This window comes from Daucus carota, chromosome 3 (genome assembly GCF_001625215.2).
Source record: "Daucus carota subsp. sativus chromosome 3, DH1 v3.0, whole genome shotgun sequence".
Classification (NCBI taxonomy): Eukaryota; Viridiplantae; Streptophyta; class Magnoliopsida; order Apiales; family Apiaceae; genus Daucus; species Daucus carota.
Genome location: NC_030383.2, coordinates 43,507,695 through 43,524,063, shown reverse-complemented (window position 1 = coordinate 43,524,063; position 16,369 = coordinate 43,507,695). Strand labels below are relative to the sequence as shown.

The following is a 16,369-nucleotide window of genomic DNA, read 5'->3' as shown; positions in this document are numbered from 1 at the left end:
CCAAAGTGCACAATTCAATATTAACAACTTGATCATTTAAAACGGTTGTTTTTCGTACCTGCAATATGTCAGATCGGTCTCCATCCTTCATGTCCTTGCACCGGACTTTCCAACCTTTTTTGGAGATTTTCATGATCTTTCACTCACACCAGCAGTCAGGCATGTCTGGTCAGATACAAAGACCACATATAATAGTTCTAGTAAGCAGCTCAATAATGTATATAAGTTTGGTAGTTTTAAAAACTACATATTAATTTCGTAAAATTTACCAACAAATAAATAATTGTTACAAGCAAACAAAAGTGACATAAAATATTAATAATTTAAGATTAGTCAACATTGAGTTACCGACTATAAATATCTCTAATTCAGACTAATTTGAATATTATAGTATAATATAGAAAGCTATAAAGTTTAAAATGTGTTATAATAATATTTATGTTTTAAAAAGATTTAATCATGTAAAAATAAATTTGCTATAATATTAATTATATTTTAATATAGTTTTAATTTATAAAATATTATTTTTCTATAACAAACAACTCATAAAAACTTAATTTTAAGAATTTTGAAATTAAAATAAAAATTATGCTACCAAAATTTCTAGATCAATTACTTAACAAATTATCACCGACTAGATTACTATATGATAAATAAACTATAAAAAGAAGATGTAAATATCCAATCTTCACTTACCATTGTAAGCTAGTTGAGATAATGTTGAAACTGGAGCATCTTCTTCATTGTTTTACAAATAGATCCAACAATAATGCAAGTATTGCAAAGTTCTATACTTCTGTGTGAAAAATCTGCAAAATAAGAAGTTAATCAGCAACCCAATAATAAGATCTAAAAATAAATCTACCAAAAAAAGGAAAAAACATAAGAAATGAATCAAAAAATATGGATATCAATTTGAATTCAAATATTTTAACATAATTATAGATGACATATTTTAATATACATCACAAATCTGTAACATATTTATTGAAATATTTTGATAAGATTGTGAACGTCCTTTTATGAATTGATATAAAATACTATATCTGACCAACAAGCATAAAATACTTACATGAATGACAAACCATCTCACGAGGGTGATCTTATAATAATATTCTTCCATTCACAATTGCAGTAGAGTCTCAAAGTCGAGGCCTGAATTCACAAATGATAGAATGAATAACAAGTAACATATCTTGAATACATATGTATATATATAAATTGTGTTATCACATACAAGAGAAACTGTGCGGCGAATGTAATGTTTAGGAGAGATTATATATACGCACATTAGGATTTTGGACTATGAAAGGTCTTACCCGGTGGCCCAAAACAAAAACTTATAAGGAATACATGAAGTTGGGCCTAAATCTAAACTGTTTTGTGAATCATACTCATCTTGTAAGCATCTAACGATAATTTATTCCTAAAATTTTAAAGATGTGGAGTATTATGTAATTTGTATAAGAAAAAAAACATTTTTAAAATGTAGATATTATTAAATATATTTTTATCATCATAAATTATAATCGGTAGGATCAAACGATTACATTCAAAATCTTTCATCAATGAATATTAAGATTAGACAAAAGTATTCGTTTTAATTATAATAATACAAACATTGGAGAATGAAAGGTTGATTTTATTTGAGAGGCAATAATGATACTTGCTTTTCAAATTATTGAGTAAATGATATTATTATTAATTCCTAAATTATCAAAAATTAGAGGTGAGGCATAAATTTGAAAAGCAAATTTCTGAATTATCGGTCCGGTATTCGTTTAAAAAAATATGAAAATTCAGATATTTTATTGGAAAAGTTGGACCGGAATCTGATCATGATTTTTTATATAAATTAGGATTCAAATCCGGATCACTAAATTTTACCAAACCAAATTGTTTTATCAATAATTAGTAATAACTTATTGTAGATAAATAGTGTGATATATATTATATTAAATACAACATTAAGTAATATCTTATGTAATTATATAAATTAATTATTTTATTTGAAAAAATAATTTGGATGTAGATTACATTATTTCGAGATGACTTCTTGGAGCAGCTTACCAGGTTGGATGAAAAGTCTTCTGTTGTTGTCACTATTTACGACAAATGAGCCTTAATGTCATTTTCTGAAAAAATGACCCCAACTGTTATTTCAAAAAACAACTTTGTGTTGCGTTTTAATTTTCTGCTGAAAACATGACTTGAAGTTTCGCTTTCAGCTGAAAACACGACTTAAAGTTGTGTTTTTGTCCGACATTGTAAAGACGACACGAAGTTACGTTTTGAATTGACAATCTGGACCATTTTTTCAGAAAAAGGCAATAAAGATCCTTTACTTCTAAATAGTAACACCTGAGGCCAATACCCAATGCTACCTTAACTACTACTTTTGTTACAAAAATAGTTGCTCATAAGTCTCAAGTTGAATAATTAACTCCGCTCACAACATCTAAGCATCAGTCGTTAACTACTGAGACTCAAATCCTAACACAAACTTTGCCGTAGCAAACTCTGATGACAAATCAACCTCATCTCTCAGAGAGTATAAATATTGATACCGCTAAGGACGCTAAGAATTCACTTAAAAGTTGATTTAAAAGTAAAGTTAGTGAGTTTCACTACAAAAATTTAAGACTGCAAGATATTAATGCATATGCATTAGGGAAATTATTGATCTAATTTATCAAGTTTCAGAAGTATCAGCTCCTAATTTGAAGATAAAATCAAGAAAACATTTCCTGATGAAAATCTTATTCAGAGAATGACTATAAAGAAGGCTCAAACTACAAACATCTCATAAGCAAATCCTCGTAAACAATTTGCTCCATGTAAATCATAATCAAGCGATGATAAGAAACCTTCCTACTTGGTTTATTAGACGGAGGGAGTGGTTAAAATTTAGGAAAGCCCGGGTAGGGATGAAACAATAGCACACATTTGAAAAACGAACCATTTATGATGGATAGTTTGATTAAACTTAAAAAATCACTTGCCATTCAAAATAAACTAATTAAAATACAAAAAGGATTATAAATGATATATAGATTATGAATTATAAATTATAAATTAATTAAAGTGTTCAAAATGTATGACTAATAAGTTACTTAAATGATTGGATAATTTTATTTACAATATTTGATAATTTAAAATGAAAATAGTATCGAAAAAATTAAATACAAGGAGAAGTCACAAAAAGACACTAATTTTCTCAACTTCTAAATTCTCTTTCTTAAATATGCACACATATCCAGAACAAATCTATAATGTACTATTAAAATTCAAACATTAAAAGTTTGGTCGGTAGTTACTTTGGCCAGGTACTTGGCCGAACTATGGCCTAGTTATATAATCAATTATCTTTTTTAAAATAAAATTATTATCTTTTTTATATTTTCTAACTAAAAAAACTCAATATTCTAACAATAACTTTGGACAACATAACAACTATTCTTTTTGACTAAAACATATTATCTTTTTAGATTTCTAACTAAGAAAGTTGATTGTCTAAAAATAACACACGAAGCATACATATAGAAAAGATAATATTATTATACAAAATTATTAATATATATAATTGATGATATGTTTCAACTAAATATATTATGTTATTTTTAATTACTCCATATTATCATTTTAAAAGTAATACATAGATCTATCTATATTATCATTATATTAAAATTGAAATATTCTTCTACAGGTCTCCTTAATATATAACATGTTCTAATAAATCTTTTTATTATCAATTAAACCAAAACATTTTGGAAATCGGTCAGCATAACCAATTTATATTTCAATTAAATTTAATATATAAAAGATAAAATTACGAATATTATAAAGCACACGTGCATGGCAATGTTACAAGACAGTACATCTTAAAACAAGATATATATTAAAATACTGTCAATACACCTTAAAACAATATATATATATATATATATATATATATATATATATATAAGAGTTAATTACATTTTGTAACCCCTAAATTTGCTCCAAACGCAGTTTAGCACCTGAACTTTAAAACGTGACAATATACACTCTACACTTATTAACATTCTCGTGCAAGTTGTAACCTCTAATCACTATTCCGTCCAAATCTGCTGTTAATTTCAACTGTTTGAGAGGTAACAGTGTGTATATTAGTTTTTAACAACTACTTTACCTCATGTGACCCCTCAAAGTTTATGTATAATATTTTGAAGTTATTTCTGAACACACAACGATGTAAAAAATTTTAAATTAAATTTTAAAATATGTATTTAGATTTAGAATCTGAAAATGTATTTTTTTTTACATAAACGATGTAACTTATTTTAAAATTTTAAAATGAATACATATCTTAAATATTATTTTAAATTTTTTTACATCGTTGTGTTTGTTCAGAAATAATTTCAAAATATAATACATAAACTTTGAGGGGTCACAGGGGGTAAAAATTAAAATAGCTGTTAGAAACTAATATACACATTGTTACTTCTGAAACAGTTAAAGTTAACGGCAGATTTGGACGGAATAGTGACTAGGGGTTACAACTTGCACGGGAATGTTACATATAGAATGTATATTGCCCGTTTTAAAGTCCAAGTAGTAAACTGTGTTTAGAGCAAACTTAGGGATTACAAAGTGTAATTAAATCTATTTTATTCCATTATCTTTTGTTCTTTTCATCAAAGTAAATACATCTTTTTTTTTTGAAGATAAAGTAAATACATCTTAATGTCATGAAAATATTTTTTTTAACATAAATTATAGTGTTCCTGAGCTGTAAAGTATTATGAACAAATTTTATGTATTCTTTATCAAATGTCGTCAATTTACGTATTTTGTTTTATTTTTTAAACGACTAATAAAAGTACAAATCAAAAAATTTACTCTTTTTTATTTCCGGTTATGGTTAAGCTAAAAGATACAAGGGTGCTAGTCCTGGCAGACGACTGCCAGGGCCGGCTTGACCAACATATGATTTATGAGCTATTGGATAAATATTCAGCGACTCAAATTATAATAAATTTTTTATTTTAAAAAAAATAAATTTTTTTTATACGTTCGATTATTTTTAAGCGCGAGACGGAGCTTGTCTAGCGCATTTTAACCTGTAAACGGTGTAGAATTACTCTCTCTATCGGTTAAAAAACGCTAAATATATTAAAATTTTGTTATAATTTGAGTGCTGAATATCCAACGATTAAAAATCATAAGCTAGTTAACCGTGTCCTGGCAGCATGACTGCCGGGGACCTGGACCCAAAATAGTGAAATACAATTCGAAATCGTTTAGTATGCACATATACTTTGCAACTGTTTGTACAGAGATAGTCAGATACTCAGATTTCTCTAACAGCTGTACAATCTTAGAGGTACATTAGTTGTTAAATTTAGGCCGAGGGACAATTATTCAATGGTATGAGTATAATAAATACAATTATCAGTTGTTTTTTCAGTTTAACCAGCAATCCATATGTATGCAATATGTTTGATGTTTTGTCTCATCAATATATTTATCTCAATATCTATGTACAGTAAATGCTAATTATGTTTTATATATAAATTACGTTCATGTCAGACATTTCCCTGTTATATTATGATTGGTAGATGTTGTTATTGCTCCTTCATGCAAACACTTTATAAGTTGATTCTCTGTTTTATATTTCTGGTTGCAATAATCTGATGTTATCGTAACAGATTTTGGACTCTAATGTAGCATAGTCAGAGGGCCTTTGTTGATCCCTTTTAAATTATCTACGTAATATAATTTTGTCAGGAAAAATTTGGTGAAGTGATCAGGACTGCACTGCTGTTAGTCTGTTAATGACCAACAGTTAGTCGTTATTGGTTGAGTTTTAAGTTGGTTCTAGATAACGAGTTTCGGATTTTTATGATTGATATTATTTAAGCCATGTAACTGAGCTACTTGCATGTTATTATTGCAGATTGGATCAAACTTGCGGTGAATTATTATTTTATGGGTACCAGCATGGTAAGGTTTGGTTTCGAATCAAAATTATGGTCTGACAAACCAAATATCAGAATTTAGAGCACCAAATTGATATTATTTATTAGAATTTTACATGATTACCATCAAGTTTTTGAAGCGGTTTTGTTCACCATCAATCTGAAATTGATATCCTGACTATAGGGCTAGTGCGTACATCCATTTTAACATCGCTCTTATCATGTTATGTATGTAATCGTGTAAGAGTTGGAATAATAATTCATTATTCTTGGATTGTAGGACGGCACTGAGCAGATCCAGTGCGACAAACCCGGCCCCTCATCTTCTTTTTGTCGCATGATATATACGGAGGTGAGTGGGCAAATTATCTTACCCGCCTGAAAAGATTGGAATAGTGTCTGTGGTACATGTGACATTTTGAAAGTAGGGCTTTATGCTGCAGCATTACTAGCAGGTCTACTGTAGCATGCCATTTGAAATGGTCTAAAGAGATAATTGTTTCTTTGCTTTGCTTCCCCAAAATGTAGAAAACATGACCCATCCTTTCTCTTTCGGTGGATGCTCAATATTTCAAAGGCCAGGGCCTCTAAAGTTTTGCACAGAGGAATATTAGATTAATTGAATATTTCAAAGGCCAGGGCCTCTAAAGTTTTGCAAAGAGGAATATAGGATTAATTGAATATCTTCTATTAGTTAGACTAAGCACTTGGTAACTTGATTAAAAACAAATATCCTGTAATAAATTCCTTTCTTGCTGGCGTGTTTTCTTTGGCAAGTTTAGTGAAAGTCATATAGATGATTATTCGAAAAATGTAATTTGCAGATCGAAGAAGTTGGATGGGAGCATCTACTGAGGCTTGGAGAAGATCTTACATTTCTTAGCTTCCGCTTCAGGTGATCCTTTTAACCCTGTTAGAGATTTTACTTTTTTGAGCAACAACTATACTCTACCTTGAACTTCTGCATTTCATTTGATTTTAGCCAAGGGGTTGATCTCCAACAAGGACAATATATGTAGGTTCAGGCAGGATGAGTGCTGTATCTGGAAGATAACAATTATATTTTTGTTATTTAACGGGTTGGAGTTGTACTTGTTCAACCAAACTTAGTGAAGAAGCCTCAATTATGTACAAACAAGTTAGTGTCAGTTTAATGTGTCAATTTCATATGCTCAGCTCAATCGTTGGTGATATTCTCTTTATTTTTACGTATTAAATATTTGTGGGGTTAGTTTCCTTAATCTTTTATAATTACTTGTGTCTAATCTAGTAACAGACCTTCTAACCTCTACTTTGAGCATAAATTAAGTCAGCCAAAAGCTTTGTCTTACTAGGATTCCAAAGACCTATGAACATTGGACAATATATCTGTTCCCCAAACAAAATCCTCAAATTTGTCATTAACTGAGATTTCCAAATTCCTCAATTAGATTGTGAAGGTTTGGCATAATCGTTATTTTCTTACAAGCTTTAGGCATATGAGTCACTTGTGTAGATCTCTATTCCTTCTTCCTCGCTTGCTCTCTATCTCTGTGTGCGCGCTTGTGTTCACACTTCTGTGTTCTCTCTATTTGGCTTATATGTGGTTATGTGTTCTCATATTAATGTAACAGGGACTTAAAATTGTGTTATTTATTTGTTTTGTGCATGTTTGAGTTTCAGAGACAAAAAAGAAAGAGTACATGTGATGGAGATAATGCTGGATAAAACATATCCGAAATGCCCGCCTGCGGTTTCTGCAGTTTGTTCTATCCAACTCTATGCATGCTAATGCTATATTTAATTATTTGTTACGAATTAAATATTTTAATATTGTGTAGGATGTGCCTTATATTTTTACTTTGGAGTGGCTGACAAATTACAGACTTACGAATGTTGTAAAACAATTCCAGAAGGTGCATTTATAAACTTAATAAGTCTTGCTCATACAACTATTCTTTAAACCAACTCTCTTGTGAGGACGAGTGATCTACAAGTACTATCAACTTGTATATGTTTTATACTGTACAATGATTTTAACCCTCCTGCTACGTATTGCAGCATCTAGAGAAACTTCAGGAGTTCTGGTCTACATTGGATGTTATTGATCATGATCTTTGGGTTATTTATCCGAAACAGCCAACTCGTGCTACTTGTTATCGTCAAATCAATATGGGTAATCATTTTTTATATTTAACCATATTGATTGCTCTCTTTCAAACTCAGAGGGTTGCATAAGTTAGCAGTTGACAAAGTTGCTTGTATCCTTAAAGTTGCCTTTGTTTGTCCAGTACATGCACCAATCTTAAGTTTACGTATAAAACTCTTAAGATAGGTAGATGCACCAAACTGATCCATGCTTTTATCTTTCCAAATTTGTTTCTTTATCTGATTTTGTCATAAATCTCTTTCACCTTTTAATTTTCTTTTGAATAACCTTTAAAACTCGAACAATATACAAATTATAACTGGAATTTCTCTCTCAAGTCTTGATCTAGCGTTGTCGCATGGTGCGTGTATTCTGTACCAAGCTTCAATATATATGCCTTATGTTCTGTTACTAAACTGGAACTGGAAACACGTGTTAGAGGAAAAGTAGATTGATACTTATCATTCCTTCACCCTTTTGATATTCTCCTTGTGACCCTGGCACTGATTCTAGTTTTCGGGATGTTTATGGTTCTCAGGAGATGATTGCTTTCTGATGCTGTTCATAAGTGCCACGGATCCACGATCTTTACCGGAGTAGGAATTATCCTCCATCTTTTATTGATATTACTAATTACTAATACCAAGCCCATTAATGCTAAAAGTTTTTTCATTGATAGATGTCGCTTTATGGGCTCAGATCACAAGGTAAACTTGTTAAGAAAGATGTGGAGGAGAAATTGCAAAAGATGGTATGTTCTTAATCTCGTTGCTAATCTTAGTTGGATCTTCTTATATATGACTAATTCTTTCTGTGGTGCTCTAGAATGGTATCTTTGTTGAAGTACATGGTTTAAATTTCCTTATACATTTATAAATGTTTAAATTGACTCACATTGGTCACAAGGTTATACTGAACTTGTGCTTGCAGACTTGCAAAAGTATGATTAGTTTCCAGCTTGAAGATTAAATATCTAAAACATGATTGATACAGTATATTTTGTTTCGTCGCAATATATTGGGTCTCCTGTCTAAGCACCGTGCTCATAATTTCTTACGTTGGACAGGATTAAGGACAAACCAGTTCCTGAAAATCTTTCAAACATATTTGAATCAAAACTTCCAGCACCACCCAGTGTTCATGTGAGCGATAATCAAACTGAATGTGGGATCTGTTATGCACAATATCTTCCCACGGGTAATAATAATTCTTCATTTACAGATTCTACAGCATTTTTAAGTAGTTCCTTCTTATTGAGTTCATTAATTATGTAGATGTTGAACTTGGAGCTAGCAGCGGAAGCACCACTGATTATACATGTGATAATAAAGTCTGCAATAGGGCCTTCCATAGTATATGTCTTGGGGATTGGTTGCTCACACTTACTACAACAAGACAGTATGTTTGGTTTTAGTTCCAATGGTGCATTTCTTCATTTATTTAGCTCTGATCATGATTTGTTTTAATAATGAGTATTATATGAAAAAGCGGACTTCATTCCCTATATGTCAGACATCCCTTTGTTTTCCCCCTAGTGAAATCTCCCATGCATCATTGAAATAAATTTTGCTGAGAGAAAGCAGTGAGGTGCAAGTATCAAGTAGAGTGTAAGTTGCTAATACAATCCAGCTGTGCAGTTTGTTCCATCTTTCCAGTAAAAATGTGATGACGAAGATAGGCGACCACCAAATCAGTAAATCTATGTAAAATTTAAATCTGTACACGTTTCTCTGCAATTGCTACAACCTTATAGATATCAGATTAGGTATTCCACTGCATATTTTCAAGTTGCAATACAACTTTTAAGGATGAGGTTGACCCAAAATTGTCAATATTCTGCCTTTTAAACAATCATCAACATGCTTCATTCAAATACAATCTTAAATACTTCTTTGCTTGCTTCTTGTGCAGGTCATATAACGTTCTGTTTGGGAACTGTCCATATTGTTCAGACCCAGTTGCCATCAAAGTTAATGTAAAGAAGTGAAACAGTCATAATCTTTATCCTGATAAAAGGAATACTGATGTATTTTATCTTCACAATCTTGTGAACACACATTGAAATTCAGGACAGCTGAAGTTGCAAAGATATCTGATGAACGTAATTTGTTGTCTTAAGTTATAAGGTTTGCAGAGGTGCCACTGCCACCTCTCTTTATCTTTGTTCTTTTTTAGATTAGCAAGCTGTTTAAGGTCTTACTGAATTGATTTGAGATATACAGAACTCTTTCTTGTATTTAAACTTTTGCGCCTTGTAAACTTTTGCTAGTAGCCACTATTCTTCATGCCATCCCCAAAAACCATCTCCTTGCTGAAATGCTTATGTTACTTGTTATGTCCCTACAGAAATGACATAGCGTCACGAATTTGTATACATTGACACTCTCTTTGAATTGAAGTATTGTTGCAGCAAACTTTGTAATAGTTTTGCAGTCCTTTACCGATTGAGAATGGTTGGCGGACGGAAGATAAGTAGCCTACTACAATCATATGAGGATGCTAGACTTCAAAAAAACAGAGAATCCAGTGGTCTATTAAAAGGTAAACACCCCAATTTTCCGTTCATTTCGTGTGCTAAACCCATTAGTCATTTCTATTATATTTATCAGCCACCAAATATGTGTTAACGTAGAAGCTCGTGGTCCCAATGGATCAATGCTCCTGAATAAATGTTCGTCAGAGCACTTGGACCTCAGGGCAACTTCTGCGATGATGTCCGGTAACTGCTTTAAACTCCTAGTACTTTATAGATCTGAAGATAAAATGTCCTTAATGCAGTAAAGGTGAACAAAATTTCCATTGTACTTTTACCTAGTATACAGATTTTGAAAACCAAGATGAAGATGGAAACATTTTAAATAATCGGGACCATCCTTAAACTTCTAAGATAAATAGTCAAGTACAATGAAGTTTCTCTTCTTTTTTTGATAAATGTTGTTTTCTTGGATTAATATTACAATTTACAAGTCAGGATCAAATTTTATAAGATGCAGACAAAGGGGTTTAAATAGAAAACAACAACTGGTAACAGTTTGTACTTAAGTTGATATTGATATACATCAGTTTCATAATAAAGCAAATAGCATTTTTGTTTTCAGGCTCGATGCCAGAGACACAGTTAACATCACATTGACCTTGAGAGAGCCACACAAACATCAATAACCTTTTACATGCATGAGCACAAGAAAGCAAATATTCTTATTCCCTCTATACCCTTTCTATATGCATGTCTCGCAAGTTTAACATACAAAAGGAGTATATCTGTAGGGCCTTATAGTAAAACACTAGAAGGGACGAACATACAAATTCAAATGTACACATATACATGTACGTGTATTCAATATGTGGATTGGGATGATTAGATGCCTGCAAGACACTCAGGGGGCGTATTGGGGTAGCGGGACTTGTCGGTGCAGTAGTCGTAGGTCATGTGATTCATTCGAACCCACCTGTATCGCCTAGCTTCGATAGGGCTGAGTTGTTTGTAAGCTGCACCTTCCCACCAGTTACGGACGTTAGAGGCACAAGCAGCTGGTCCTGGCACAGGGCATCCTTCAATGTCGAAGTCCTTGTAGTATGAAAGAAATGGAGCTTTGCTCCAGTCTATCTTCTCTATTCCTCCTCTGGTTGCCCAATCATCAGCTTCCCACAATGTTGAGTAAACTCCCATCGGTTGAGACTTTGGGAACGGAATTCCTCTTGCTTCATTGTTCTTGTACACTCTGATGGGTACGTCATCCACATAAAACCTGCATACACGAGATATTAGATCTCATGTCTTCCCCTTAGTCATTTAATCAGTGATGAAATTTAAGTTTTAGATGCTCTGGTTGACAATTAGATCAACTTACACAACCATATTGTGGTTCCACAAAATAGAGTAAGTGTGAAATGCTGCAGCAGGGTCAAACCAAAGGTTAACCCTCTGTTCTCTGTCACCTTTTCCATGAGCGTACACATTGGTTTGGACTGTGTAAGGCTGTCCAGTCCGGTTCCCTAAAAACTCAAAGTCGAGCTCATCGCGTATTGTGTCAGTGTCGGAATTCATCTATTATCAACCAAAATGAAGAAGCCACAATTAAATCTCTATTCTTTGGCATACTAGTAAATCAAAGAGTTGAGATTGAAAACCTCGCTAACTTACATAAAAGGCAGTAACTGTCCCTGCAGAATCACCGGGGATGAGTTTGATCTTCATGCTAACTTTTCCGAACAAGTACTGATACTTGGAAGCAAATCCACACCCTATTTAATCATCAAACAGAATTTGACAGTGTTATACAGGAAACAATTACTACTACTATATATCATAATTATTCAATACCAAGAATATAGGAGGCATAAGAAAATCAATTACTAAGTACCAGAATTCTGGTCTAGAACTAGCTGAATGGCCCTGCCCCCGTCGAGCTGCCTGATATGAGTATCGCCCCAGGTAGTGCGGAAGTCCTGCAGATACGTTGCAGGTCGAGCCAACGCTGCAGGGATCAAGAAACAAACCACATACAGCGGCAAAAGAGCTGCATTTGAGTACTTCAACATTGAGGCCATGAAATGAAGCTGAGATGATGATGAAGCTAATGAAGCACTTAGGGGGTTTATATAGAGATGTGGATGAAATAGAAACCGAAGCAAATGATTTGAAATATCAAATAAATCAGTGGGGATAAGTGGAATTAAATGTTACAATTAAACTGAGAAGAAAAAACGAAGCTTTCCTTACAGCTAGCAAATAATACCACATAAGCCGTATCATGGACCCTCTATTCGTTGTCTTCACCCGCCCTACGTTTATTATTGTTACTCAGAATGTATTCTTGTTATTACAACAGTACATTAGATGCAGTTGTGTCCATTCTTTCTTTCATGCGTAGCTTCTCCCCACAATATTTTAACTTATTCCTGTATATTCTTGCTAATTCAGTGAAACCTACAAGTCTATATGATTTATACTAGTTGCCTACTTGGCACTGAAAGCTGTACATACATAGCTAGTACTGTATCTTCTATCTTATCCTTTTTTATGTGTGTGTCTCTCTTGATTTGTGCAGCTCAACTACCTTCGTTTTTCGTTTTTGTTGTCATGTTCGTCTGGTTTGTATTCGGAGAACGAGAGTTGTAACTTCATAAATTCAAAACTCCAACTCAATCAAGTTTTATATTTGAAAACGTTTAATTTTTAATAGAACTAATGACCTATTAATAACCTGTTTATGCTCGCTCAAGAGATGTCTGCGAAATGTGGAAGTAAAATTTTTTCACTTCTGTGCAAGTGCATGGAGTAATTTCAGGGCGTCATGAATGGAACATATATTAATCTGAATTGGACATTAACACTTGGTAAATGAATTTACTAACGATCCTGCTCTCGTTTTAAATATCGGTTTTCCTAACGTGTGTTCATGATTACATGTTAAGCATTAAAAATTATAAGTTTGACTCATTTTAATTGACTCTTACTTTTTAATAATGATGTACCTCCTGCATATACAGTAATCATACCAATCAAAATATCTAAAACATATAAAATTTAGTACTTAGCATATGCCTATAGACACATATTAGACAAATTTTTTAAATATTACCTTTAGTTATGATATTTTGAGTTCCAACGTTTAAAATTTTAAGATGTTAAAAGAAAACTTGGGAGGATCATATTATATTTTAACAATTCCTTTATTCAAAATTTCATATTTGAGTTAGGATCAAGAACTTTCTCTTTCGTGTAGCTGCTTGAAGTTGCTTGAACTCTGATATCATATTAAATTATCAATTCCTCTAAAATCTGAAAATATTAGGAAGAGATTAATATTATCATAGTCATATTGTACTTTAACATAATCAATATATTTTATTCTTTTATTATATATTTAATTTTTGTTCTCAACTTATATGTCTATCTAGTATAGTTAACCGTAATATGCTAAACATCGACCAACTGGTGATCAAGCATAAAGGTTGGCACAACTCAAATGTGCATTAAGGGGGTTTATGTCGGTGAAAGAAAGGACCACAAAATGAAAAGAGCCTTCATAATTTCAACACAAGTTTAAAAATAAACGTCGCAGCCTCACGTGGTCACTCTACCACCAGTAAACCGGCAATCATGAGCACAAGCCACAAAGGAGCCTCCTCTTTCAGTTTCGCTTAAAGGGTAAAACCCAGATTGGTTGTCCCCGATAGCGTGTATATATATATATTTAGTTAGGGATGTTTGGTTCATATTTAATTAAAGAGTCCCGTTAATTGGAATCGGAATCTCAATTTGGTGGTATTATGGAATTAAAACCTCAATCTTTTAGATGGCTACATCATAACCTTCTCACCTTTTCGATTTTCATACCATTCTCATTCTCATACTCTCCATTATCATTCTTGATTTTCATTCCTAACTTTAACCCAAAAGTCCCGTTAGTTTCAGTTTCAACGTGCCTGGGTTATAGAGTTCTTTAGCTAATAATTAATAGTTCAAAAATCTAATTTACTGTACCGTTTTAAACTATTTAACATTCATTTGGTAAATTTATTGTACAGATTTTAACTTGTACTGCAAGAAGTGTCCGAGCTAACACCAGGGCCGGCTCAACTTGAGGCCCTAAGCAAGATTTTAATATAGACATTTTTCTATATATAAAAATATTTTTATTTTATGTAATATATATATTTATATATTATTCATAATAAATTTTAATGTAATACTTACTTTTTATATTTGAAATAGTTTATATTTTGGATTCTTATAAATGATTATACATATATTTGTTTATGAGAACATAATAATTATATTTACATTTTACACAAAATTTATACATCATTTATATATATATATATATATATATATATATATATATATATATATATTATTTTAGGTTGATTTGTATATTAATATAACATTTAAGCTAATTAAATTTTTCAAGAGAGTACTATACCAGAATAGATAGAAATCACATAATATATAATAACCGAAAATTTACGAAAAACAAAATAGATATTATTTATTTAAACAGTATATATATTACATATATTAAGTACTTAGACATATTTACTGAAAAATTCAAAATCATTTGCTTCATCTGATTCTATTTTTTTAAGTTAATTTTATTTATATTACTAATATTATATATATATATATATATATATATATATATATATATATATATATATTTAAATTAAAATAATTTATATTTATATTAAATATTTATTTTCATAAATGCCAATTAAAATTTAACTATTATAACATAAAGATATATATATATATATATATATATATATATATATATATATATATATATATATATATATATATATATAAAATTATGAAAAATTTGAGGCCTTCTGGGACTAGGCCCTAAGAGCAAGTCCAACAGTGTCCTAGTTGAAGCCCTAAATATAATATAAAAAATTATGTCCTAGTAGTTTAGGACATATTCAACCAACTTCAACTCCAACAATGTGCCTTATTTTCTCTATTCGTTTAATATTTTATTATTAAAAGTTCACTTTCATCATTAAAACATCATAGAAAGTAGAGAGAGAAAGAGAGTATAGATAGAAATTTATTATAAAATATGGGATAGGGCAAGGAGAGAGAGTGCCTCAAAAATAGGGCTTGAAGGAGTTGTCCTAGTGATATAAGGCATCACTAGGACATTGTTGGAGCAGCTTTCTTTATCAAATGCCCTAAATTTTAACTTAGGACAACAATTTGAGGCACTCTTGGACTTGCTCTAAGCAACCGCTTAGTTGGCTTCACTGTTGAGCCGGCCCTGGCTAACACACCAAAATTTTGGCACACCCCACCCCATGTTATATCCCAGATATTTGGCGTCCTAACAGCATCACTAATCTAGTACGAGTGCCACTTGGGGCAGCGTCATTAGTCGCAAATCCACTTCTTAATCACCACCTGACGAGACTGATTACTGCAACTATTAAATGAAGTGGACCTATACTATTTACTAGTCAAAATAAGCAATCCCTGTTGTTTGGATTTTGACACAGTAGTGAATGCCATCACTGATCATACAGCTGTATCAATAATATATGAATGCTACTATTGGTTTCCAAAGCTAACTCATCGTTTGATCGTTTTGTTTTTAAACTCTTAATGGAATGATCGTGAGAGGCTATTTACAGTTGTTTGTGCTGAATTTGATGTTACTGATCGGTAGGTATCACGGAATAATTGTTCTTAGGGCCAAAACCGAACATGCTCTTCATGTTTCATCCCGAACGGAAGGCTAAGATGCATGTTATCAGTCCAGAAAGTCGGAGAGAGTAA

The 16,369-nt window shown here is 31.7% G+C and overlaps 2 protein-coding genes across 5 annotated transcripts; one reads left to right on the top strand and one right to left on the bottom strand.

The window, feature by feature from the left end:
• The first annotated feature begins 5,119 nt into the window (after positions 1-5,119).
• LOC108214927 (uncharacterized) lies at positions 5,120-10,378 on the top strand. 4 transcript variants are annotated; one of them, XM_017387182.2, is made up of 12 exons: positions 5,120-5,365; positions 5,939-5,985; positions 6,241-6,312; positions 6,785-6,855; positions 7,623-7,701; positions 7,781-7,855; positions 8,001-8,115; positions 8,627-8,684; positions 8,768-8,839; positions 9,155-9,285; positions 9,363-9,486; positions 10,000-10,378. In XM_017387182.2, the coding sequence occupies exons 2-12, from the start codon at positions 5,971-5,973 to the stop codon at positions 10,073-10,075; spliced, it is 888 nt and encodes a 295-aa protein (XP_017242671.1). In that variant the 5' UTR covers positions 5,120-5,365; positions 5,939-5,970; the 3' UTR covers positions 10,076-10,378. The 4 variants fall into 4 exon arrangements, with proteins under 4 accessions (XP_017242671.1, XP_063944992.1, XP_063944993.1 ...); XM_064088922.1 differs by having other exon boundaries at positions 5,120-5,409; XM_064088921.1 differs by lacking the exon at positions 5,120-5,365 and adding an exon at positions 5,802-5,826.
• Positions 10,379-11,090: 712 nt separating this feature from the next.
• On the bottom strand, positions 11,091-12,846 carry LOC108214929 (probable xyloglucan endotransglucosylase/hydrolase protein 7). Its single transcript, XM_017387183.2, has 4 exons — positions 12,453-12,846; positions 12,233-12,333; positions 11,940-12,136; positions 11,091-11,837 (listed from the first exon to the last, which is right to left on the bottom strand). The coding sequence occupies exons 1-4, from the start codon at positions 12,637-12,639 to the stop codon at positions 11,447-11,449; spliced, it is 876 nt and encodes a 291-aa protein (XP_017242672.1). The 5' UTR covers positions 12,640-12,846; the 3' UTR covers positions 11,091-11,446.
• Between the last annotated feature and the right edge of the window lie 3,523 nt (positions 12,847-16,369).

Coding starts and splice junctions, on each gene's coding strand:
- LOC108214927 (XM_064088921.1), top strand. Junction 8,116..8,626: donor TTATCGTCAAATCAATATGG/GTAATCATTTTT, acceptor TATGGTTCTCAG/GAGATGATTGCTTTCTGATG. Junction 9,286..9,362: donor TGCACAATATCTTCCCACGG/GTAATAATAATT, acceptor TTAATTATGTAG/ATGTTGAACTTGGAGCTAGC.
- LOC108214929 (XM_017387183.2), bottom strand. CDS start 12,639: ATGGCCTCAATGTTGAAGTACTCAAATGCAGCTCTTTTGCCGCTGTAT. Junction 12,334..12,452: donor AGTTCTAGACCAGAATTCTG/GTACTTAGTAAT, acceptor ATGATTAAATAG/GGTGTGGATTTGCTTCCAAG. Junction 12,137..12,232: donor GGACAGTTACTGCCTTTTAT/GTAAGTTAGCGA, acceptor GGTTGATAATAG/ATGAATTCCGACACTGACAC.